The following is a 27,697-nucleotide window of genomic DNA, read 5'->3' as shown; positions in this document are numbered from 1 at the left end:
CCTGACAGCCGTCGACGGCCTGCGGACACTGCGGGACAGTGAGAACAGTATCAACCGCAAGTAAGTATTTTACTCACTGAACCAGAGAAAAATGAATCTAAATGGGAGACCCCTATGAGGGGATATTTTTCTAAAGAATTATTGATATTTTTTCTGAGGAAAATTGTGTGAAAAATCATACAGGGCTCTTAACCGCAAGGCAAACTACAGTGCGGAAAAAAAAGAGACTGAAGGGAGACCCCTGTGGCTCGAGGGATAATGGCATGCTGGGCATGCTCGGTGGGCTCAGTGTGCCAATCAAAAGTTTCTAGAAACTTTGACAGAAAGTTTACCGTGACAGGGCTCCATCCGGTGACGTCACCCATGTGTGAGGACTATCATCCTGCTTGTCCTGGGATAATTCAATTTAAAATTGTGATATTGAAAGCTTTATTGACCAATGAGTCATCCCCAATTGCTATGATCCTCCATGAAATGTACAATCTGCTGCCCAAATGGTATTAGAGGTTCCATCTTTTCCCATATTTGATTGCAGTTCCTAGTTATGGAATGCATTTACCATTATCTCCAAGAACAGATTTATTGCTGAAGTCCTTTCGGAAAAAGCTTAAGGATATTATTTTTCTCAGGTCTTTGGGACTAGTCACACATGCAGTTTCTGAACACCTCTTTTTGATGCAGCCTGTTTAAAAGTAGATAGGCACGTTGCTCTAATATCTGAGTGTAATTGGGTATTTTCTGTCCTTATGTCGATTTTAGTTTTATTTTCTATTGAATATTATGATTTTATCTGGTTTTATTATTTTGATTTGTATTTTGTTCTTACGGTTATTTTATGAATGTTTTTTGTTCTTATGGTTGATGAATTAATATTTATTTTATGAACATCATTTTTAACCACCTAGAATGGTAGATTGGTAGAAAATAAATATTTAAAAAAAAAATAAATCTGTCAACTCTGCTGGCTGGCTTCACTCTGGTTCTTTATCAGTACCATGCATATTCAAACTTCAAAATCAAGGTGGCTGGTAAAGGAAGCAAGCACAAATAAGTGCTGCTCTCCACCTGCCAAAAGTGGGAAAGGGTGAAAAAAGTGTATAATGGGTGGAGTGAAAGAGGAATGTATGTGGGGGGTAGGGAAGGATATGTAAATAAGTGTGTGAGTGTGTAAGTGATCTTATGAAGGGGGACACAGAATTGAAAGTGGATCACATCAATAAGAGCACGGTTCAAAGTATCACAGGAAACAGATGAGAGCGAAGTCAAAAGTGTGCCATGAAATAAAGGTTGAGAAGCATTCTCCTCAATACTTAGGGGCCGATGAAATAAAGTGCGCCCAGCCTAATGCGTGGGTTTACATGTGGTTGGATGAACTAGACTAGCGAAGAATGCAGTAAGGAGATTAGCACGTCCAAAACATGTGCCCTAACAAACGCGACCCAGATAGCGCCTGTCAAATGTTAATTGCATATAGATGAGGTCATTAGCTATTACCCCCAATGCACACAACGTGGAAAATTTAGCTCCAGGCTCGAAGGTGAAATAAAGTCAGCTTGCAGTCAAGGGCTCATGAAAAACATTTTAAAAAATAGGGTTTTTTGTGTTGTGATAAGTGTGTCCTCCCCATTAGTATCATTGTGATACTAATTTACTGCTTTTGGTGGAGAAAAATAATCGTATATTTTCATTTCATGAACAAAACCCACATTTCTTATCGCCACAGTTTTGATATCCATAACAAGGGGTGCCTAATATTTTGCTGACATGAATTATAGCAAAAAAAAAAAAAAAGAAGCGGTATCAAAATGGTTGCTCGAATTGAGCGCTCGTTGCGATAAACTAATGAGTGCTACGGTCGCTCAATTCTCCATCAGCATGCCCTTTTTAATGCTGCCTAATTTAAATATTGCATCGGGCACTCAGGGGGTGCGCTTGTGCACACATTAGGAAAATGGGCACTAAGGAAGCTCTAAAAGGCAAGTGCCTTTTGCACCTAAGAGGTGTACCAACATTCTGTATTGCAATTCTTATGTAGTTAGTTAAAAAAAATATCTTATAATCACAACACATCACATTATTTTCAAAATTAAAATTTGTTTTAATTGCATGTTTTTAACAGACTCATAAGTTTTCATAGAGCAAAAAAGAACTGCTTTTAAAAAGCACTGCTAAAACTACTTTGACATTGGTTGATGTCTCAAATCTGACTACATTAGTTTTAACATATAAGCATATAATACATTCTGACTAATCACAAGGCTTGATTTTCTGTTATAAAGCATTTAATTGAGAACAAAATAGGGTTTAGTATTTAGTACATAGGCTCTTACATCTTGATCTGCTTTAAAAAAATGTATTTTAACAGAAGCAATTGACAAGTAATGTTGAAACACTACTGCAGATGTACAGAAACATGTTATAGGTATCTACATTCATTTATGAGTAAAAATGCAGTTGCTTACCTGTAAATTTGTAAATAATTGTTCTGACACAACAGTATAATGAGCTACATTGATGGGTCGCATGACCTACATCATGTGTTAGTCCAAGGATTCTTCCAAAATTCTCTAGGAAAACTTTTGAGTGTGTGTGAGGGTTTCTAGCACACCATTGGATCTGTTCTTCAGTTGCTTGTATATCTTAACTAGACATGCACAACTAGAGCAGCAACAGCTCCCAAGCAAGAAAGCAGATGGGCTATATGGCTTGTACTGATATTAGAGAATAATTGCCTTTTCTTGGATGAAAAATAGATACAATGTCCCATGCTGATGGCACAATTTAGCTAAGAGTTGTTTTCAAATAAAAAGGGGGAATACAAACAATGATTTTTTTTTTTTTTTTTTAAAGAAAACCCTAGTTTGTGTCTCCCCCTTCACTTTTTTTTTTTTTTTTTTTTTTTTTTTAATCTTGTCCACATACATTGGAAAAGGGTTTATATGGCAATTCAATCCATCTGTCTGGAGGTACAATGCTTTTCTTCCAAGTAGACCGAATAAAGTCAGTTTTGGGGTGAAGGCAGGACCCAGAATTTCAATAGAGTCACACTGAAAAGAATTGCAAAAATCATGCATATGGATACTTATCACTTCCTTGTTTTAACCATAAAACATGGAACACAATCATAAGATGATAACCCTGGAAACAGAAATGGCCACAGGAGAGTAGGGCCCTATTCTGCAACAGTCTCTGTAGAACAATTAATTCAGATCTGGAATCCCAACGGAAGATCTTATAAAGACAATAGAGACTAGTGAATATATAGACAGAGCTCCTTGTTATGGGTTTGCAAATCTCTTAGCAATTGTCCTATACCAATGAGAAATACAATCATTTACCCAATTAGCAATGCTATTTGTTATTTAGAGGTCTGGACTGTTGGGAGGTCAAAAGAAACAAATAGCTGGGTGGACTTTAACCCACTCTAAATAAAAGGCAACAGCTCTCCTGCAAAGCAGAGTTACTTAACTGTAGAAGGATATTCACTAACGATAGAAAGATGTCAGTCCTCAAATAGGTGACATCAAACTGGGCCCTGACAAGGAAAATGATCAGGCTTTCCCCGAAATTTCAGGGAAAATCGTTTTTCGGGTTAGTGCAGGGGGGGGGGAGAGGGGCACATTAAAAAAAACAAACAAACCCAAACCCACCCCAACCCTTCAAATTTACTTAATTACAACCCCCCCCCCCCACCACCACCACCACCATCCTGATCCCCCCCACCCAAGACTTACTGAAAGCCCTGGTGGTCCAACGGGGGTCCTGGGAGTGATCTTCCGCTCTCGGGCCTGCCAGAAATCAAAATGGTGCCAATGGCCCTTTGCCCTTACCATGTGACAGGGGCTACCAGTGCCATTGGTCAGCTCCTGTCACATGGTAGGAGCAATGGACGGCCGGCGTCATCTTAGAAAATGGCGCGGGCCATCCATTGCTCCTTCCATGTGTCAGGGGCTGACCATTGGCACTGGTAGACCCTGTCACATGGTAAGGGCAAAGGGCCACCGGCGCCATTTTGATTAGTGGCAGCTTGGCCCGAGAGGGAGAGATCACTCCCGGGACCCCGCTGGACCACCAGGGCTTTCAGTAAGTCTTGGGGGGGGGGGGGGTTGTAATTAAGTAAATTTGAAGGGTTGGGGTGGGATTTTTTTCCGTGGAAAATCGCCGGAAAAAAATAAGAGCCTCAGGAAAACATTTTCAATGAAGCGCCTGAACCGCAGCCTGACCCGAAAACCTTAAACGACGCACAACTCTACCAAATACTGCTTTTCTGTGGTTCCTCCTCTTTAGTATCATCTCGAAGCAGCATGGGAAAAAAAAATGTTGCCGGTGGTCATGTTAGGAAAACTGATGCCCACTGAGCACCCGTGGCTAGGGCACCACTTCTCCTGGGCCCCCGATGCCATGGAGATGCTAGGGATGCACAATTTATCCCTACCGTGTCCTTTTTAGCACTACCCCTCATTTAAATAATGCATCACACACCCAGGAGAGGTGGCTGGGCACACCTTAGGAGAGTGGGCGTTCAATCATAAGCATCCACATGATTGCGCATGCCATACTGCCACACATCCACAGGAGGACCCTTTCAGTCTATAATTTAGCTTAGACTTGGAGAAAAACTCCAAGGTGAGGTGAGCAGGTTTCATGAGGCTGACATTCTGCTGTTCTCAGGGAGAACCCTTGTTATAGGTAAGCAACTCTGCTTTTTCCGAGGACAGTCCTCACACATAGGGGAATTGCTAGCTACAAACTGCTCTGAACGAAAAAGGGGAAAAACCCAAACATTACCAATGGGCAAAAACTGTCTTTGATGGTAATAAGCCATTTTTGTAATTTGTCTTTTTTTTTTTTTTATAGGGGGAAGACTGGAACGAAAATAATGGGCTCTAAGAGGATGGAATTGGGTTCTACACCTCAGAGACTCTTCAGGACAGACTGGCCAACCCTGTTACGACAGAAATCCCTGTATAAGCAATGTGATGTGAATCTGTAGCGAGAAATCCACCATGGTTCTGACACTATGAGTCTTGACATGGCCAACCAAATTCAGGCCCACCTCATCATAACAGATGGAGATGCAATCTATCTGCTATTCAATTTGATAGAGCGAGTTTATCAATGGAAATCCCAGGTTCATTAGCATATTAAAGAATAAATAAATAGCTGGGTGGACTTTTAAGGCCTTCAGTCCACTTCAAATAGAAGTGGAAACTCTCTTGCAGTCCAAACTGTAGCAACTTTTTCATGTTTATGGACATGTGGCCTGGGAAAAAATGTTGGAAGGACTGGTTAAACTGAAGTCCAATGAAACTTTAGGCATGAACAGAACCACTATTGTGAAAAAAAACTTGGTATAAGATGGTTAAGTCACTAAAATCTGGAGCTTGCTGACTCTGCAAGTCAAAGTGACTGCTACCAAAAATATGATGTCCAGGTCAGGTACCTCAACTCATAGGAGGTTACAGGCTTAAGGAGAGCTTTCATCAACTGGGTCAATACCATGTTGAGGTCCCAAAACACAGCAAGAGACTCGATGGTAGATTTCAAGTAAAGTAAGACCTACATTAATCAAACAACTAAAGGCTGAACAAAAATGAGTCTACTAACTACATTAGAGGTCGGCAAAAATGTTTTTTGACTAAGGTTACATTATAGGGGCCAAGCAGGCCTGGGGTCCCACTAAAAGCGCTCTCTCACCCAGATACTTCTCACGCAGGCTCTTTTTCTCTCTCAGTCTTACACACAAATCCCCCTGCTCTCTCTAACATATGCATGCAGGGTCCTTCTCACCTCCAAACACAATGGGGCCTGCATTGGTGGCACTTATCTCCTCCAGGGCCCAACTGCTGTCACTGGATCACCAACGAGACTTCAAAAGAGCAGCGATATCTCTACATGACACAGGACTCCATATAGCCCTGTCTCTCTCTTTCTTCCTCCCCACGAAGACCACTCACCTTCCTCAGCAGCTAAACATCTTGGCCCTCCTAACCTCAAATCCCAGATCTAGTTTCACATGGGTCCTGACGACACTCCAAGCCTTGCTCTGATATAGCCGCAGGGTCTTGCCAGTCCTCCTACTCTTCACCCCTATTCTCAACTCCGTAGCTGAGGGGGAATGGCTTGGACCAGGAACAGCTCCTGGCATCAGTGACAGAAAGCTTCTGTGCTGCTGACTCTTCAGGCTTCCTCCTGCACCACACCTGGTCTGGGCTTTGCTGGCTTTTCAAATCAGGCAAGCTCCTCTACCCTCCTCCAGCAACCTGCTAGAGGCACAGCCTAACAATCAGCAATAATCCACATAATACACATCAGCACCTCAAATACAGGCCATTGCTGATAACCAAAGACTGCTCGGGCAGGCTGCTGGCGAACAGTGGCAGGCCAGAAAGATATAGGAGATAGGCTGATTATATCTCACAGGCCATAATTTGGTGAATGCTGAGTTGTTCTAAGACCTGACTCTGAAAGATGTATAAGGTAATCAAGCAGTTTGTGTGGAGCAGGAGAAAGATGTACAGCATTTACCTGATACCAAAAGGCAAACCTCCTCCACTCAGAACAGGTGTTTCTCATGGAACCCTTCCTGGAAGCCAGAAGAACAAGCTTCATCCTTAGACAAATTCAGAGGTTGTAGAGATACCTTTTAAACATTCAGGTTATGAGAGTCAGGGACCAGATACAGTAATGGTACAACAGCCTCTGCTCTTCAGTGATGCGAATTGGGTAATTCCCCTTCTTCACCAGATCTCTGATGGACTTTTCCTGCAGGAGTGTAAACCAAATCTGCCTCAGCCAAAACGGCACTATGAGAATCATGATTTCCCCATCTCTTCTGAGTTTCAACAAGATCACCGTAATGAAAAGAACTGGAGTATACAAGTACAGTAGACCCTGGTCCCAATTCAAAGCAAAGGCATCTGAAGCTAGATTGCCTTGACTCCCTTTGCTGAAGCATAACCTGATGCAGGGGGTGGGGGAAAGAGTAAATGGACATTAACAGATAGACTACTATGTTTCCCATTTATGGAATACCTAGTTTACTATCTCCCTACACCTTCCCATCCAGGGGCCATTCCTGGGGTTCCAGGAACTGATAGCCTATCCGCTAGGACATTCTCCTTGCCTGACAGATGTGTGACTCTGAGAAGCATTTTTAAGACATTTTTCTCCCACATCAGAACATTCTCTTGACACGGGATTTATGATCTCATTCCTACCTGCTTGCTGCTGTAGAAGAGTGGCACTTGACTGTCCATCTGGACAAGGATAACATTGTTGGTCAACTGAACTCTGAAAATGTGTACCAAATAACCCTTAGCTCTAGGAAGTTTATTTTATAAAGCTTTTCCAGAACTGACCAAAGGACCTGGTGAAGAGCCCCCTCTACATAGTCTTCCTATACTAGGCTGGATATACCCATTGTTAGGACAATTTGAACTGGAGGAAATTGGAAGGGCACAAGTTTGGCCAGACATTAATGGAACAGCCATCAGGAAAGGGAGTCCTTCAGAGGCTGGGTGATTATGATGCTGACCCAAAGATTCCAAGTGGTCTGAGCCCAGTGTGACTCATGGTCCATTGGGCTCTTAGGTGAAGATATGCCAAGGGAGTAACAGACCATTGATTTCATGTTGCCCAACATTCTCAATTTCAGTGGCCCTAGGCTGCAGAAGCAGATGTATCACGAGTCTACAGCAAGAGTCAGCAAATTGCATTGCAGATTTTCCAAACTTCTGCAACAATTCTGTAGAAAATTAGCATAATTCTGCATAATAAAAAGAATTTTTCCTCTTACATTATATAATTAATGTCATTTTCTGACACGTGTCCAGTTCATTTGATTCTTTATTACAAGAAAACATATCTTAGTGATTGGCATTAGGGACAAAGGAGGAGAAGGAATCAAGCAAGAGAGATAAGGGATGAAGTAAGGAGGGAGGAGCAGAGGGAAGGGAAGGAAAGAAAGAAAGAAGAGGGATCAGGAACAGGAGGATTTGGGATCAGAAGCGGAAGAAATGATCCACTCACATCACCCTCGCCCATCCTTGATTCTCTCAAAAACAGACTCTATACTCCCATCAATCCTCTCACATTCATTCTAATCCTCTCCCAAAACACTCTCCGATCCTTCACCTCCACCTAACAGTTCCTATATTCCTTCACTCACACTCCACAGCAAATCCAATCCCTCTCACCCCCTCCCCCTCGTTGCCGATCCCCTCACTCCTTCCCTACCCTCTGCACTTATCACTCTCTCTCTAGGGAAGGGGAATCTCAGGGAAAGGGGTAGAGGGATAGGAGATGGAAGATATGAGGGGAAGAGGGTTGAAGAGAGGAAAGGAAAAGTGGTTCAGAGAGGGGGGATCCTGGACCAGGATCATTCACATCCTTCCTACAGAAAATCCTTTTTCTCTCTCATAAGTCCCACACTCTTACTCACTCTCACAAACATTCCATGCCACCTTTAATCCCCCTTATGCCACACACTCCCCCACCTGATCATCCCCTTCCTCACTCACAAATATATTCCATATAAACACCTATCATCCCCCTCCCTCCCACAACCCTGATTCATTCACCCTACACTTCTAGTCCCTTTACTCACAGACATTCCATACATCTGATTTATTTAAAAGATTTAAATTCCATTATATGGACTAGCCACTCTATATAGATCCCCTTATTAGTCCACCATCCCATCCCACCCACAATCCCATCTTAACATTTACCCCAAGTCCCCCCCCCATCCACTTACTAGCAGCTAAACTGCAGAGAAATAAAGTGGTCTAACAGACAAACTGAAATCCTTTTTCCCTTCTCTCCCATGTATGCCAATTCCAAGCTCTTGATGTAGCATTTAACAGCCACAATGAGGCGCCCCGGACAGCTTCCTTTTCTTATGCAGCCTGGGATAGAGTGCCATGGTTTGAACCTTGAGGATTGCCATAGTGCAGGGTGACAGGTCCCAGATTGCACAGGAAGAGGAAGCAGGCCTGGGCACCATGTTGCTGCTGTTAAATCCTGTAGGAATAACCTGGGATCAGCGCACATGGGTGAGACAGAGAGGGAAGAGGAGCAGATAAGAAATGGCTGCTATATTTTTGGAACCTGATCTCCCACAGCTAATCCATGAAGATAAAGCAATTCTATGGGAAGTGCTGGATTTTGCAGCCCTTCCTATGGCTAAGGAATTGCAGGAGACCAGACCCTTGGCTCAACCTGTCCAATGCTGATACCTGCTAAGTCATTCGTATTCTCTCCTGGGGAGGAAAACATTCGCCCATGTCTAGCAGTAATCCTAAAAAATCCAAGTAAGATGGGTTTATGAGACTTGGGATAGTTGATGACAAACCCTATTAACTCCAACACCCAAATGGTTTTGCTCATTAATTCTATGGCACCACTTGAGACATGTTCTTAACCAGCTATCTGTCCAGCTAGGGGAACACATGTACCCCCAATCTATGTAAATGCACCTCAACTACTACCAGATACTTTGTGAAAAAACATGAGGCGGATGCCAGGCTGAAGGACAGTATACAATATTGGAGGTGGTGATCCCCTTTTCAGCACACTTGAGAGATTTTCTGTGGCCTAGAAATCTATGTGGGTGTAAGTAACTCTTAGATCTAGAGAGCACGGCTAGTCCTCTTGTTCAAAAAAGGGAATTAGAATAAATAGGGAAACCACCTTAAACTGTTCCATTTTTAGGAAACTGTTCAACACACATAGATTGAGAAAGGGACAAAGTCATCCCTGTTTCTTTGGAACCTGAAAATACTTAAGGGTAAAATCCCTTTGGCTCAAGCACATTGGCCTCTAAGAGGAAGGCTCTAGTTGTAGCAGTTTCTGCTACTGACACACCAACCAAGCAGGTTTTAGTGGGTTATTTGAAAGGATGTCCAGTAAGCAAAATCCATATCCTTTTTGTATTATGCTAAGGACCAAAGTGTCTGAAGTTATTCTGGGCCAACGGTTTATGTAAAACCTTAGCCTGCCTCTGACATAAGATCCTCAGGCATGGGTACTGTAATCTCAGCTATGCTCTCTATGAACCAGTGAAAAACCCATCCCAGGTTTTGGCAGAGTTGCTGGTTATGGCTTTGGGGTCCTCTGCTGCCAAGGGCGAGTACAAGGACCCTCTTCCTGCCGGCACCAAGAGAGTGAAGAAAAATCTCTCTTCAGTTGATAGAAATGCCTGTGGCATATCATTTGCGCTCTCCTGATTGACAAGTGTGGGTCTGGCATGGCAGTGGAGATGGTCTGAAGCTTCACACAGCAGTCTAATCTGAGCCACTGTTTCCTTGACCTTATCTCTAAAGAGATGCTCTCAATTGCATGGCACATCTACAAGTCTTACTGTACATCTGGTCAGAGGCCTGCAGCACGTCGAGCATGTGGACACAGTTATCCACTGTAGAGACTCTTGATGCCATCTCGAAAACAAAGGTTAATTGGACCATGTGTTTACCCACACTCTATGCTCTTGTCCACCAGTGCCTTGAAATTGTCACACTGCTTCTGTAGAAGTTGCTCTGCTGCTTTTTTCACCTTCATCAGAATATCCCACACTGGCTCCTAAAAAGCTGATAAGACACTATGTAGGCCCTAAGCATAGCCCCCCTGAAGAGTTTTTCTACCAAATGAGTCCAGGATATGACACAACCCTTCCCTGGGGGCACTGAAGAAGAGATTCTGGACCTCTTGGTTTTCTTGAAAGATGATTAGACTAACTGGTGACGGATAATCTGTTTTTTGAATCCTGGAGTCTTCTGGATGTTCGCCTTCATATTCATTGGAGCCACAGAGGGGACTCTCCCAAATCCTCATCTGTACCTTCTAAAGGATTTTATGGACTGGGACTGCCGTAGTCTACTTAGAAGGCTCAAAAAATTGGAAAATATCCAGCTTCTGTGTTCTGAATTCTTCCTCCTCCTGTAAGGTAAATAGAATGGCATCTGCAATTCTCTGGATAAAGCCAGCAAAAGAGAGGCCCTCAGGAAGGGAGGGGTCAGAGGGGAGACTTGTTGACCCCTCCTGATCAAAGAAGTGGTCAGATCCTTAGCCATACCCACAAGAATATTCCAAGTCTGACTAGTTGGTTGAGGATATGGACCGGAATCTTGTCTGGCTAGCAAACCTGGCCTAAGCGGGGAGTATTTATCTGCTATGCTCTAGCACCCATTGAGAAACCATCTCAAGGAAGATACCTCCCCCATGAGCTGGAAACTGCCAGAGCGTTAGTAGCTGATGTTGATTCCCTTTCAGGAACTGGTATCAGTACCATTCCACTGAGCATCAGCAGGAATTCCAGTATAGGCTAGACATCTGTTTGGAGGAACACAGATGTACTGCGTCTTTATTACTTATTGGCTGATTTTGTATACCGTCGTTCAGTGGGACCATCAAAACGGTTTTCAACATAATAAAAAGAAATATACATTACATAAGAACATAAATACAATGCATAGTAATAATAGATAAAATAATAATAAAAGTAGTAAAATGGTTATTAATAGTAGTCAGTAATAAATAAAATTGTAAATAATAAAAGAATTAAGATAATTAGAAACATCTTCTGGTTCAAAGCTTCCTGGATATTCCTATCCAGCTGAAGTTCTGCCAATACCATTGCAGACTAGAAGGCAAGAGGAAAGGGCACATATTCCTAGGATTCCAGAGGTATATCTGTGGCTGACACCTGAACCCTTGGACACTAGCATAATTCCTGGAATTGCAGATGACCTCTCAGCATGGGAATGCTTTGAAGGATGTCTGCCACTAGAATGTTCTGGCATTGTGCATCAATGGCGACTGATGCATATACTTCTTGTCAGACACCCGATGCATGTCATTGGAGCACATTGATGCCAAAACCAAAGAAGTTGAACAGTTTGCCCATTTCAAGTTCTTCCTGGCATTCATGTCAACAGAATTCAATTATCGATGCAGCTCTTGTGTCCTTCAATGTTGATATCGCCAATGTAAATACCGATGGTCTGGACTTACACATCCCAAAGTACTTTTCCATGAGGTCAAGCCAGGACAGATGGCCCCTTGGGGGTCATAGTCGCACAGAGGGGACACCCCCAGGCATCGGACACTGATTTTGGGGATCTGTGACAGAAACTATTGCATAGGGGCACTTATTTGAGTTGCTTGCCTTCTTCTCTGGTAAGGGCATTGGACAAAAAATAAGCATAGCAAAAATAAACTGACAAAAACTGCATCCACTGCCCCACACAACTGCAAAAAAAAGAACAAAAAATTATAAAATAGACCAATAAAACCTACTTAGGTGACTACAGGGGAAAATTAACACTGCAGGGTCCTGCAAGAAACATATTCCACATTCTCTGGAAGTCAAATGTTCTCCAACAGCCACAGAGTCAAAAAATCATGACTTGTGTGCTCCACAGAAAAGATGAAACCGAAGAGGCTTCTCTGTGGACATGCTCATTTGCAGCCCCACTTGTATATAATCCCTTCCCCTCACACCTTTCTCTTTTCCTCCCCTACTCAAATTTTTATCCTCTCCTTCCCTTGCCCCCCCTTATTCTCCCTTGACTCTGTTATAAATTGTAATGTTATAACTACTTTATATAATATTATCATTATATATCTACTTATATTTTATAAATTGTTTTGTTGTTGTTACATTTAACAGTTTTTAATGTAAAGTTTTCTCAGTTGATTTTCTTACTGTTTTATGTAAAACGCAATTGCGGATTTTGTTCTATGTACACCGACGTGATATCTCTGATAAGCGGCGGTATATAAAAACCAATAAATAAATAAATAAATAAATGTGGCACTATATCATGCGGAACATGCCCAGTAGAGCATGTTCAAAGTTTCTGGCAACTTTGAAATCAAATTTCCATGCTGGGCTCTCAGATGGTAACAAGATGTAGTCTGGACACTATCTTGGTTTCTCTGTCCTCTTATTTACGGGAAGCACAGAACATGGGTTTTCTTGAATCACCTTCATGATGTCCTAAAGAACATGGACAGGCATGGTCACCAACTCTTTAGATGCATCTAGGTATTACAAAAGACTAAAGAGGTTCCCTGGATACACGTGAGGCCTTTAAATCAAAATGGATGGCCATATCCATTTTCTGTTTAAAAAAAAAAAAGTCCTCCAGAAAACAAAGATTCTTTTAAAGTTCTGACATATTTCACCTTTATACCCTGCTTTTCTCCAACAAGACAACATAACTATAGCATACAATCAAGAAAAGATTCAATAAAATAATACAGTATCAACACTAATATGATCCTTATTCCAAACCCACCTTCACACAGATGGGCAACAAGAATCCTTGCTATTCCACTCACCAAACAGAAATCAAATTTCACTAAATCTCAACAGAATACTACATCTAACCATGCCTGACACAGAGGTTCCTTCGCTGAAGACTCAACAGTGGCGATCCTCTCTTGGAGCTGGGCCAGCTCTTCACCTTGTCCTGGATGCTCGCCGGAATCTCTGGCTACATCTGCCAGTGGAAACTGAGCTGAACTAGTTGCTCATATTGAGCAGTTCTTCTCCTCACTGTGGAGTTGGATACTGTTCTGGATCTCTGGCTACAGTTACTGGTAGAAGCTAACCAACTTGTCCAATTCCAAGCTGAATATCTCAAGTGACAAAATCAGGATAGAAGTCATACATGACTGGACTTCCACAAAAACTTAGTGGAGAAACTGCTCATTGCCTGTATCTTGGCCTTTGTCATGTGAGACCATGACAAACCAAGCTCAGAACAGAAAATTGGATGGTCATACAGGCATGGCTGCTTCAGAGCATAGGACACTTCAACCACAACCTAATCTTCCATGCCATGCAGTCATGGAGATGCTGACACTTCAACACTCGCTTGTTTCAACTTGTGAGCCAAATACTTTGAACCTAAGTGGTGGTACTGACTCAAGTCAGGGGAAGCAGGACTTGCTTCTTCTCTGAGACCTATCCTTGGACTGAGGAGTCAAAGTAGCAGAGGAACACTAGAATGTTTAGTCACCGAAATGATCATGGTTTGTTTCCTGGGCCTTTTAAAAAAAAAAGATCATCTTCAAGCTGGATTTACTAGCAGCACTCAGATACATTCAGAGCCTCTTCTACTGGACCAAAACTATTTATAGCAACATCTGGCATAAAAACTGTATACAAAAATTATTGTTGCCTTCACCGAAGCATTTGTAGTAAGACATAAGGGACAATATCTGGGGACACTCCGGGTATGTCTCAAAGTTGATAATCTACTTCTTAATCAAACACTAAAGAGGGTTCAACAGGGTCAAAACTCTAATAATGTTTAACCTGAGGTAGCAGCAATGTGAGTCAAAAAACTTGAAAAAAAGTGATAAAGCTTAACTAGTGTGACTACAAGGCTGAAAAACAAAACCTGATCAAAAAGATTTTCCAGAGTGCCAAAGCAGAAAATCTGAAAAATGACTGAGGTCTAAAATGACAGCAGTGGTGAAGCAAGACATCCTCTTCTGATAAATGAACATGAAACCTCTATGAATACTCAAAGGTACTCAAAAACCTCTAGAGCATGCCTCCAACATAACACATGCAACACAGGCCATGTAACTCATCAGTGTGGTTCTTTGCATCTGATCATGGAGGCCAAATGCTCTCTCTCCATAATTTATATTATACAATTATTTGAAAAGCAATTCCCATAGTTATCAGTATCAGTTTCCTAAAGCAAACATTGCTTACCTGTAACAGATGTTCTCACAGGACAGCAGGATGTTAGTCCTCACATATGGGTGACATCACAGGATGGAGCCCAAACACAGAGCACTTCTGTCAAAGTTTCCAGAATTTTTGACTGGCCCCTATTGGGCATGCCCAGCATGGCCCCAACCCTGCAGCCAGCAGGGGTCCCCCTTCAGTCTTGTTAAAAAGCTACAGGTAGTGCCGAAAAATAAAATAAGAAAATATTACAAACCCAAGACCACGGTGCGGCGGGCGGGTTTCGTGAGGACTAATATCCTGCTGTCCTGTGAGAACACCTGTTACAGGTAAGCAACATTTGCTTTCTCACAGAACAAGCAGGATGGTAGTCCTCACATATGGGTGAGTACCGAGCTGAGGATGTCCGAACATGCACCAAATGTACGCAGGCGTGCAAGGCACTAGGCCTGGGATAAAATTTGGCCGAGGACATCCTGAACCCTACCGGGCAGGCGGAAGGGTGTTGGTACGTCACGTTGTAATCAGGTTGCGCAACACAGACTGGCCAAAGATGGAATCCTGTCTTCCGGCTTTGTCTAAGCAATAATGGGCTGTAAAGGTATGGAGAGAACTCCAGGTGGCAGCCCTGCAAATGTCAGGAAGCGGCACTGATCGTAGGTGTGCTACTGAAGTCGCCATGGCCCTCACAGAGTGTGCTTTAACACGGTCTTGAAGTGGAATGCCCGATTGCTGATAGCAAAGGATATGCAGTCCGCCAACTAGGAAGAGAGAGTCTGCTTACCCACAGGCTGCCCCAATTTGATGGAATGGAAAGAGACAAACAATTGAGTGATTTTCCTGTGGGCAGCTGTACGGTCTATGTAGAACGCTAGAGCCCGTTTATAGTCAAGGGTATGCAGAGCCTGCTCTCCTGGATTGGAATGGGGCCTGGGAAAGACGGTAGGTAGTATAATGAATTGATTAATGTGAAACTCCGATACTACCTTAGGTAAGAACTTAGGGTGAGTGCGGAGTACTGCCCGGTCCTGCAGAAGTTTAGTGTAAGGCGGGTAGGTAACTAGAGCCTGTAACTCACTAACTCTGCGAGCCGAAGTGATTGCCAAAAGGAAAATCACTTTCCATGTGAGATAGCGAAGGTCACAGGATTGAAGAGGCTCAAATGGTGGTTTCATGAGCCAACCCAAAACTAGGTTGAGGTCCCAAGAAGGGGCCGGAGGATGCAAAGGAGGCTTGAGGTGAAGCAAGCCCTTCAAAAAACATGTTACAAGGGGTAGTACTGATATAGGAACATCCCCAACACCTTTATGGAAGGCAGCTACCGCACTGACATGCATTCTGATGGAGGAAGTTTTTCGACCTGACTCTGACAAATGCCAGAGATAGTCCAGAAACTTGGTGATTGGACAGGTAAAGGGGTCAAGGGATTGAGAAGAGCACCATGACGTGAACCTGGTCCATTTGTAAGAATATGATTTCCTCATGGAAGGCTTCCGTGAAGCAATCAGGACACGGGAGACTGGCTCAGAAAGGTTAAGTGGTTGAAGGATTAACCTTTCAACATCCATGCCGTCAGGGATAAGGCCTGAAGATTGGGGTGGCGTAGGCACCCGTCGTTTTGAGTGATTAGAAGCGGGACCTTTCCCAAGGGAATGTGCCTGCGAATGGAGAGATCCTGAAGTATTGGAAATCATACTTGGAGCGGCCAGTGGGGTGCTATCAGGATCATGGTTCCCTTGTCCTGACATAACTTCACGAGAGTCTTCGAGAGAAGTGGAAGTGAAGGGAATGCATATAAGAGACCGGTTGCCCATGATAGGGAGAACGCGTCTCTTGGCTGATGGTGTTGGCTGCGAGTGAGGGAGCAGAAGTTGTCTACTTTGCGATTTTGAGGTGACGCAAAGAGGTCTATTTGAGGATAACCCTATTGGTCGAAGATCTAGTTCGCTACTGAGGGGTTGAGAGACCACTCGTGTGGTTGAAAGGTGCGACTTAGCTTGTCTGCCAACACATTGTCCACCCCTGGCAAGTAGGTGGCCCTGAGGTACATCGAGTGGGAGAGGGCTTCCGCCCATATCTGCACAGCTTCCTGACACAGAAGGTAGGAGTCCGTCCCTCCCTGTTTGTTGATGTACCACATGGCCACCTGGTTGTGCGTCTGGATCAGGATGACTTGGTTGGAGAGGCGATCCTGAAATACCCTGAGAGCATAATCTGATTGCTCGAAGCTCCAGGAAATTTATTTGGTGTTTGGCTTCCTCTGGAGACCAAGATCTTTGTGTCTGCAGATCGGCCACGTGGGCTCCCCAGCCGAGGTTGGAAGCATCGGTGGTGAGAGTTAGAGGGTCTGGAGCCTGGAAGGACAAGCCCTGGAGGAGATTGACCTGATTTCTCCACCAGGCGAGAGACTGACGGAGTGAGTCTGTTACGTGGACAATGGTCGACAGGGGCTGAATGGATTGAGTCCACTGTGACCTTAGAGTCCACTGCATGACTCTCATGGCCAAAAGGGCCATTGGGGTGACCTGAACTGAGGACGCCATGTGACCCAGGAGGATGAGAAAGTGGTGTGCAGTCGTGGAGTGCTGAGTCTGCAGCTGGTGTGCAAGAGACACGAGCATGAGAGCTCGCTGTCGAGGCAGAAAAGCCTTTGCCTGCAAGGTGTCCAAGTCTGCCCCAATGAACGATAAGGTTTGAGATGGGACTAAGTAGGATTTGTCATAATTGACGAGAAATCCGAGCGAAATTAGAGTGTGTAAGGTTAGATGTAGGGACGACAGAGCAGCTTGCTGAGTGGGAGCCTTGATTAACCAATCGTCTAGATAGGGGTAGACGTGGACACCTTGAGTCCTGGGGAAGGCTGCAACTACGATGAGGCATTTTGTGAAGACTTGTGGTGCAGACGCAAGGCCGAATGGAAGCACTCGGTATTGGTAGTGCTTGGGGCCTACTAGAAACCTCAGGTATTTGCGATGAGATGGAATTATCTCGATATGAGTGTATGCGTCCTGGAGGTCTAGAGAGCAGAGCCAGTCTCCTCTTTGTAGAAGAGTAAGAAGAGAGCCCAAGGTTACCATTTTGAACTTCTCTCACTGGAGGTACTTGAGGGCACATAGATCCAGAATTGGACGAACGCCTCCTGATTTTTTTGGGGATTAGAAAGTACCGGGAATAGAACCCTAGGCCTTGTTGTGAGTATGGCACTGGTTCTATTGCTCTGGATTGGAGGAGGGGGGAGACCTCCTGCTCCAGGAGTAGCGAGCGGTCGGATGTTCTCCACATCAATAGAGGGGAGTCCGGTGGAATGGAGAGAAAGTTCAGACGATAACCTTGAGCAATTATCGCTAGGACCCACCGGTCTGAGGTGACTGAGTGCCACCTGTTGTTGAAATGGCACAATCGACCTCCCACTGGTATGTGGGGCAATGGAAACTGGCTGCTGCTCTCTATGCAGGAGTCAAAAACCGGAAGAAGGGCCCGGCTGAGGAGCTGCTTGCGGTTTTTGTTTTTGTGTCTGATGAGACTGAGCTTTTTGAAATGGTCTCGTAGAACGGGTTCTAGATGGTAACGGGTAGGACTTCTTCAGGCAGAAGAATGACTTCTTAGAGTCCTTCCAAAAAGGCTGTTTTGAAGAGTACTCAGAAGGCATCAGAGAGAGCTGTCTCAGGGACTCATGATGGTCCTTGAGTTCCGCTACCGTCCGTTGAATCTGCTCGCCAAACAGATTGTCTCCTACACAGGGCAGGTCGGACAATCTGTCCTGAACTTCAGGGCGAAGGTCGGAAGACTTGAGCCAAGCCCGTCTTGCCAAAATAGCAGCTGCAGATATCCTGGTAACAGTGTCAAAGATATCGTAAGATGATCTGATCTCATGCTTGCCTGCCTCAAAACCCTTGTTTACTAGGGTTTGGTGTTGATCTTGAAATTGCTGAGGCAGGGAGTCTGTTAAGTCTTGTATCTGCTTAAATAAGACCCTGTTGTATTGGGTCATATAGAGCTGATAAGAGGCAATTCTGGAGATGAGCATTGATCCCTGGAAAACACAGCAACCAATGGCATCTAGGAATTTCTGTTCCTTGCCTGGGGGAAAGGAAGTGTGAGGTTTTGATCTCCTTGCTCTTTTCTGGGCAGATTCGACAACCACAGATTGGTGATCCAATTGAGGTTTGCGAAAGCCTGGAGCTGACTGAATGAGATAGGTCGTGTCAGCTTTTCTATGTACTGGAGCAACCGAGCCAGGATGTTCCCAGTTCTTTTTGAGGAGAGCTAGAAGAACCTGGTGGATAGGGATGGAGGTTATTTCCTTGGGAGCATCCAGGAATTGTAACAGCGCCATCATTTGATAGCCTGCCATCTTGTTCAGTCTGCAATTGGAAGGGAACCAATTCAGACATTTCCTTCACAAAATTTATGAAGGAAAGGTCCTCTGGGGGAGAACGCTTTCTATTTTCAGTAGGTGAAGGTGGTGAAGGCAAATCATCGGTGTCTGGTGAAGAATCATCAGTCCAGGTGTCGTAGGGATCAGCACCTGGTCCTCTAGGGACTAGAGGAGGACAGGGCGGTGGAATCCCTGAAGGTCCTGGTCGAGGCTCCGAAGGACTTGAAGGAATAACTGGAGGCACCGATGAGGGCATCGAAGGCACCGGTGCAGACATCGAGGGCATCGATGGATGGCTCAGTGGTGCAGATGGATGCGTCGGCACCGGACGGATCGGCATCGACGGCTGAGGCATTGGCAGAAATCCTGAAGGAGGGATGCGGAACGGTGTTTCTCCTCCCAATGACAAAGCAAGCGGGGAGGACACCGGAGCCATCGGTGACCCTGGGTCCATCGGTGGAAAAGCAGCCATAAGCGTTTCCATCCTCGAGAGCAGCGGTGCAAACGCTGCTGGAATCGGGTCAATGGTCGGTTCCGCAATCAGTACCGGTGTCGGAGGAACCTAGAGTCGATGCATCGCCTTGTCGATGGCCTCCTGAACCATCCGGTCCAGTTCTTCTCGGAGACCTGGAGCAAGCAGCCCCAGCTCCGGAACAGAAGAAGGAGGCAGAGGCAAAGCTAGAGGACCACCGTTAAAGGCGGAGTCGTGGTTCCCGATACCCTGTCGGGTGAGGGTTGCCTCGGTGACCCGGTCGCCGAAAAGGTCGGTGTCTTTTCTGGATGGGGTTTCTTAGACGGCAGCTCAGACGATGGCGAGGTCGATGATTTCGCTCCCTCGATGGTCCGAGACTTTCGATACCAGTGGCGATGTTTATCTCTACGATCCCCTTGGTCCTGAAGGGGAGTAGAGGGTGACAAAGGCCGAGAAGTCGTCGATGCCGGACAGCCACCGGCTGGGGCCTGATGCTGCATGAAGTTGACAGTGCCGGTTCTGACGACGTCGATGCAATGGACTGAGTCGGGGTTTGAGCGCGGAAGAGAAGTTCCATCTTCTCCACTCTAGCCTTGCGACCTTTTGGTGTCATAAGGGCACATTTAGTGCAGGTTAGGACATCGTGCTCCCTTCTAAGACACATTACACAGACTTTGTGAAGGTCTGTGATGGACATGGTGCGATTACAGTCCGGGCACCGGTGGAACCGACACCATGGTCATGAAAAAATTGAGCCGCGGTACAGTCGACGGCCAGTAGGCCACAAGGGCCAAACTCGATGGTAATCGATGGAAAACGGGTAAAAAACTTACCGTAGTAGCGTGGCTTGAAAAAGTTGAAGGAGGAACCCCTGTGGGGTCAATTAAATTTCAGTAAATTCTGTGAGGAAAATTCCTGTCAGGAATCTCTGCAGAGCTCCTTATCCACGTGGCTACTGCTGCGCAGAAAAAAGAAGACTGAAGGGGGACCCCTGCTGGCTGCAGGGTTAGTGCCATGCTGGGCATGCCCAGTAGGGGCCAGTCAAAGTTCTGGAAACTTTGACAGAAGTGTTCCGTGATTGGGCTCCATCCTGTGATGTCCCCCATATGTGAGGACTACCATCCTGCTTGTCTTGTGAGAAACCTAGAGTCAAGCCAAGTTATAAAGCTAAAGTGCAAAATAAACCAATAGCACAATCCAATCTCAAATAAAAATAAAATCTAGGGTTTCTAAGACTTTTCCTTTAAAGAGAAAAGCACTGTGAAGCTTGTAGATATGCACTGGCTCAGTCCCTGTACTCACTGCCTGCTATTGATATTATTACTGATAGAGACATTTCATATGAGGTGGAGAAAAGGGGCTGGAGGTCCAAAGTAGGAAGAGAGAAGGGACTGGAGAAAGAGAAAGTGACTTTATGCCACTCTCCAGAACAGTGCACTTTTCCAATGTGTTTCTTACACATGTGGCTAGACAATGAAGAGTAATTTTGAATGTTTTTAATTGTATTTATATATGTAATAATTATATTGTATTTTATGCTGTGATTGTTTTGAAAATTGTTTTGCATGCTTTATAGAAGCAATTAAATAGAAATAAATGTTCTATGCATTTCCTTAATTTTACTTTCTATCTTCTGTTCTTTATCTCAATTTTCCTTCCATGCTTTTTTTCCTCCCATATTTTGACCAGTTTCTTTCACTTCATTCTCTTTTCCTTATCTGATTACCAGTACGTTTTCTTCCATCCACTCTCCCCTTCCTGCCTCAGCGTTAATTCTCACTTGCACTCCATTTCCTGACTTCCTTTTTCATTAAGCTCATCTAACTATCTCAATGATCTTTCCCCCTAACTTGTTATAAGATGCCACAACCACTCTCCAAAACGCTTCTACAGTTTGTCCCCTATTTTTCTTTCTATCCTCTCTTTCGCTTCTTTTGTCACCCCTCCCCTCACCCTCCATCCCCAACAATGCAAATTCTCTGCTTTGCCTCTCACTATTATAAGAACATAAGAAGTTCCCATACTGGGTCAGAACGAGGGTCCAACAAGCCCAGCATTGTTTCCAACAGTGGCCAATCCAGGATATAAGTACCTGGGCAAGTACCCAAACATACATACAAAAATACATCCCAAGCTACTAATGCTGGTAATAAGCAGCATTGGCCCATAAATTACTATTCTCCAAGTCAGCTTGATTTATAGTAGTTTATGGACTTCTCCGGGTACTTGTCCAAACCTTTTTTTTTTTTTTTTTTTTTTTTAATACCCAGCTAAGCTAACTGCCTTTACCACATCCTCTGGAAATGAATTGTAGAGGGTAACTGCACGTTGAATGAAAAAATGTTCTCCAATGTTTTAAATGTGCTACTTGCTGACTTTATGGACTGCCCCTTAGTCCTTGTATTATCTGAAAGAGTAGATAACCAATTCCCATATTCCCATTTACCCATTCTGATATTTGCATAATTTTATAAACCTCTATCATATCCCCCCATCTGACGTCTCTTCTCCAAACTGATTAACCCCAACCTCTTTAGCCTTTCTTCATAGGGGAGTCATTCCATCCCCTTTATCATTTTGCTCACCCTTCTCAGTACCTTTTCTAGTGCAAGTATATCTTTTTTTCAAAGCAGTGACCAGAATTGCACACAATACTCAAGGTGTGGTTTCATCATGAAGCAATACAAAGGCATTATGACATTCTCTGTTTTATTCTCTGATTTCTTTCCTAATAATTATTAACATTTTTTGCTTTTTTGAATGCTATAGCACACTGAGCCGACAATTTCAATGTACTGTCCACTAGGACGCCTAGATCTTTTTCCTGGATGGTAATTCCTATTATGGAACCTAACATTGTATAACTACAGCTTGCTTTCCCAATGTGATTTACTTTGCACATGTCCACAAATGTCATCTGCCATTTGAATGTCCAGTCTAATAATCTCAAAAGGTCTTCCTGCAATTTATCACAATCTGCTTGTGATTTAACAACTCTGAATAATTTTGAGTCATCTCTAAATTTGATCACTTCATTTGTTGTTCCCCTTTCCAGATCATTTATATATATATATATTGAAAAGCACCAGTCCAAGTATAGATCCCTTAGGTACTCCACTGTTTACCTTTCTCCACTGAGTAAACTATTTAATCCTATTCTGTTTCCTATCTTTTAACCAGTTTGCAATCCACAAAAGGACATTGCCTCCTATCCCATGACTTTTTAATTTTCTTAGGAGTCTTTATTGGGGGACTTTGTCAGATGCCTTCTGAAATTCCAAATGCATTACATCTAGCTGCTCACCTTTACTCCTTCAAAAAATGTAGATTTGTGATACAAGACTTCACTTTGGTAAATCCATGCTGGCTCTGTCCCATTAAATCATGTCTACCTATCTGTTCTGTGATTTTGTTTTTTAGAATAGTTTCCACAATTTTTCTCAGCACTGAAGTCAGACTCACTGGTCTATAGTTTCCCAGATCACCTCTGGTGCCCTTTTTAAATATGGGTCTACATTGGCTAGTCTCCAATCTTCAGGATCAATGGACAATTTTAATGATAGGTTACAACTTACTAATAATAGATCTGAAATTTTATTTTTGAGTTTTCAGAACTCTGTGTATACCATCTGGTCCAGGCGATTTGAACTCTTCAATCTAGCCTACTATATTTTCCAGGTTCACTGTGATTTGGTTTAGTTTATTTGAATTATCACCTTAAAAAAACGCTACCTAACCAGTATCTCACCAACATTCTCATTAGTAAATACTAAAGTAAAGAATTCAGTTAGTCTTTCTACAATCGTGTTATCTTCCCTAAGTGCCCCTTTAACCCCTCCTTCATCAAACAGTCCAACTGAATCCGTTGAGGCTTCCTGCTTCAGATATATATTTTAAAAGTTTTTATTAAGAGTTTGCTTCTACGGCCAGCTTCTTTTCAAATTCATTCTTAGCCTGTCTTATCAATGTTTTACATTTAACTTGCTAATGCTTATTCCTATTTTCTTCAGATGGCTCCTTCTTCCAGTTTTTGAATGAAGTTCTTTGATCCTTCTGTTGTCTACTGAACTGATTCTTATTTTGCAGCTGTGCTACTTTATCAGATTGGTTCCTGTGCTAGTCATGCCTGCCACTAGGCAGAGAATTCTACTCTGCTATAGCGTTCTATAGTGCTATACACCTATGTGAGTTGAAGTCAACTTTCCATTTGAATATTTGAAAGATGTTTTTATATGCTTGAGCAAATAGTTAATATCTACCATTAACTAAATAAGTTCATTATGTTTATATGCACTAAATATTAGGGATGTGCAGTCATTTTCAAACATAAGATCTATAGGTTTCAGATATAGAAAACAAAGGCTCCAACTTGGATCAATTGGGTGGCTATACCTTCCCAGTCATTGGTCCCTCAACTGCACCCTCCCCAGTAACTCAGGCTGGTTGCTGTCACCTGGCAACATAACATATGTAAAGGTACCGCCACTGAAAATGAAATAGTACTGACCCAGGTTGGCAGAAAAATGGATTCACCAGGACTATTCAGGAAAGCCCCATGGGACATTGGCTTGGGCCAGGACCACCAGCCTTAGTGGGCAGAGTGTGCAGACTCTCCTGCACCAAACGCCAAAAGCTGCTTGCCCACTGAGAACAAGACTTATGGCTACCAAAGAAGTGCATCCCACTTCCAGAGTAACCAAGGTGTTAACTGGCTAAAAGCATCTGCTGCTCCTCACTCCTGCCGGGGCAGAAAAATTGGAATCTCCCGGTCCATATAGGGAAGCCCCACAAAGTACCAGCTTGGGCCAGGGCCCTCTGACTTAGTGGGCAGAGTGTGCAAACTCTCCTACATCAAACACCACAAATCCTGGCCTGCCAAAGAGGTGCACCCCATTCACACAGGGGTTTAAAGGGGGTTTAGCTCTGGGGCATAATCCTTGCTCATTCAGAGTAGGTTCTGCTAGGAGAAGAATGTGGGTGAACATAAGTAAGATTTAATTGAAGGTGGATGTAAAACTCCAGGAAACAAATGAGCTAGGCTTTGAAACGACAGCATATCCTTACTAAATATAAAGAACTTATTCACACTAACATGGAAAAGTACCAAATGAGAAATTAATGGGTAGTAGGAGCTGCACTATTTTTTTTTTTTTTTAACTTCATCATAGCATGCTTAGGATTAGGTACTACTAAAAGGTGGGTAACAAAGAACTATCCAAAAAATTATTACCATATCCTAAGACTATGGTAACAAAAAACAATACTACACAGAAATAATTTCATACATAGCTATACATCACAGAGCTGGAAAAATGTAAGTGCCATGATTCACTACAGAGCAACACACCAGGTTTCTAATACAGAGTTTTCTTACAGACGTCTTTCACAAATAGAAATCTACTTTCCTACAAGGAGAAGGACAGGCAAAAGAAAATGTTTTGAAAGAAAGACTCTTGTGGAGGGGGAAAAAGAACTTTTTTTTCTCATTTATTTTGTTTTAAAAAGTACAAAGTATATAATGGAAGCTGGTTGCAGGTTCTCTGTACTAGTCAATGTAAAACCAGCACGAGGTCATAATCTACAAGCGTTTATACTCCAGAATATGCAACTCTGTACAAGCAATTATACCCTTGGATAAATACAACTAATCTAGGCACTGCAGAGCTCTATCTCCTGAATATATACAAATGGTGTGTGGGCTGCAGTACTATAGAGATTCTTTTCTTTCCTGGATAAAAGCAGGCATGATAAATGTGTGTCCGTGATGTATTATTTTCTCTCTCAGGATGCATACAGAATGCAATTGTTTGGGAGTGGAAATGAAAATGTTCTCAATTTATTGGGCTTTTACAATCGTGATCTGATAAATGCCACAGATGAGTAAAGAGCTGGATTCCAGATATTTTCTTATTGCAATCTTTCAACTGCTCGTTAGGTAGAACCTGCATTTCTCAGGGGTAGTGAGTTGCAGTGAGTTTGTTTTATGTATACTATGACAGGAGCAACCTCAGTATTAAGCTAGGTTATTTTGGGTATGATCTTAATCCTTTAAAGTTTACTTCTAGTGCTCTTAATACTTGCACTGCACCAAAGAGCTTCCTTCTAGAGTTCAAAGGGATATAATATATACAGGCAACTTATTAAGGTGCAATTGGAAATTATTTTCAATCAGTGCAGTGGCACTCAAAACAATTGAGCCTTTCTGTATCTTTCCTGTATGCCCAGAGCTGCAATCTACATGCTATCACACTCCAAAAGGTTAACCATCTTTCTTTTCACAAATGCATGTGTGATCTCAATGCTGTCTTACTCAAGTTGGTGCATTTTTCTTGTCTGCAGCTATATAAATATAATCTGCTACTACAGTCCAACAAGTGTATTCTCCTCTGAATTTATACAAAGAATGTATAAATCTACAGTTTCTTTAGTTTGTCAGATTATGAGACATGGATTCATTAGTATCTCATGAATAAATATGGCATATGTGGTTGTGGAACCCACCCACTCCAAATTCAGTTCTATTTCTTCAAGAACTCCTCGTTGTTATAAGAATTTATCTCACACTGATTGTATAAACTGAGTAAAACCAAATCAAGCAACTTATAAATAGAATGATGCCTGCAAATTAAAAAAAAAACTGCATATCTAGCTCAGAAAAGTAACACTTGTGGGTACAGGTGCCTCTTGTAGAACTCGAGGTGCACTGCATATATTAGAAAAGCAAAGTTAGAAGAAATGCATGGATTCAGTTATTTCCCAGTGTATAATGAGAACTGTGTGCAGTACCTAGGGCCTGCTTTAACATTGTATTCATTCGTAAAAGGAATGGAGACTTTTTGAACGAATGTGTGTACATGTGAGTTCTTCAAGCAGGTCAGCATATATAAAATCTACATATCAAATGCGTTGCACAATATTCTGTTTAGAAAAAGCATTACAGCATCTTCTCAGCAGAGCAGGGAGGTAGCATCTTATCAAGAAGATAGGCTGAAAGAAGGGGACTAGAAGATATTTTACTTCTGTCCCTCTCTCAAAAAACTGAGCTATCCATGGAGGCATGTTTCCTTTTGTGGTGCAGTCACCAGAAAGACTCCAGGATGGTGTCGCACAAGCAGAGAATGTAATCATGTTGGTAATGCTGAATTCTGATCACAAACATTATAAAGTTTAACCCTTTTCTCTACTAACCAAATCGGGAGGGTTCATTTGTCCACATACCTCGAAGTATTCTCTCCTCATGGCAACGCAGAAAGTCCCAGATTCTAACAGTGCCGTCGTCAGAGCATGTAGCAAATTTATTATCCGTGGGTGAGAAACTGTTACATGAAGACACATAGCAGGGGAAAGAAGTCAGCATTCAACATATTACCTACTCTCCTCAGACAGGGCAACACAAAACTGCAATGAATCTGGGGTCACGTGCTGCAGATAGTCAGAACATTGAGGAAATGGGTCATACATGATACCAAAAAGAGTTTCCATCATATGTTCCACAGCAAGGGCTTCTGTAGTTCATGGCACTCATGGTGCCACATCTGTCGGCTATGAGACTTGACCATAAAGGGGGTCAGAGGATCACAAAGTGCCATCCAAGGGGCTTTCAGTGTTAAGAACTGAACTGCATGCCAACAGGTAAACTATGCCACCAAAGCTGCTTCTAAGATGAGTTCTTTCCCATTCCTGCAGGGGAACATGTGGCCACCTTTGACAAAGCTGCAAAGTGAATTCCTGCTCTCCTCTCCTGCCACAACATAGGATCAGGATCAGGCAGTAATTGAATTAAGGACAACACACTGCTCAGCTGAACCAGCCAGGCTTTCCAATCTTTGCTGAGCAGGTTATCAGCCTTTCAAAAGGATCTCTGGTCACTGTCCAATTATCATACCAAATTATGAATACTTTATTCTACCTTTAGAGAAACTGAACTTTAAAGTTGGGTGGAATTTACTTATAGAAAATCACTATAACCCTGGGAATTGTTGAGATATAGGAAGTAGGGGGAACAAAGGAGAGAATGGAAAAATGAAGTTCAACCAATTTCAGTTTCTAATATTGTTTCATGCTGTTTGTTGAGATCCTGACTTGCAGTGGCAATACCCAAACCATTTCTCTGAGTTATGAACTGGGGTAGAAAAGC

General features: G+C 43.1%; 1 protein-coding gene across 6 annotated transcripts in view; it reads right to left on the bottom strand.

Annotated features, from left to right (window-relative positions):
* The window catches only part of WDR33 (WD repeat domain 33), a 414,563-nt gene that overhangs the window by 215,598 nt on the left and 171,268 nt on the right, over positions 1 to 27,697 (bottom strand). For 5 of the 6 annotated variants that reach the window (XM_029615296.1, XM_029615295.1, XM_029615299.1 and 2 more), the window contains one exon: positions 26,779 to 26,876. In XM_029615296.1, coding sequence (XP_029471156.1) covers positions 26,779 to 26,876 — 98 coding nt within the window. Of the gene's footprint in view, positions 1 to 8,793; positions 12,250 to 26,778; positions 26,877 to 27,697 lie in introns of those variants that run through there. The other variant, XM_029615298.1, reaches the window with a different exon arrangement.

This window comes from Rhinatrema bivittatum, chromosome 9, assembly GCF_901001135.1.
Source record: "Rhinatrema bivittatum chromosome 9, aRhiBiv1.1, whole genome shotgun sequence".
In the NCBI taxonomy this organism is placed as follows: Eukaryota; Metazoa; Chordata; class Amphibia; order Gymnophiona; family Rhinatrematidae; genus Rhinatrema; species Rhinatrema bivittatum.
This window is presented reverse-complemented; position numbering and strand designations above follow the sequence as displayed.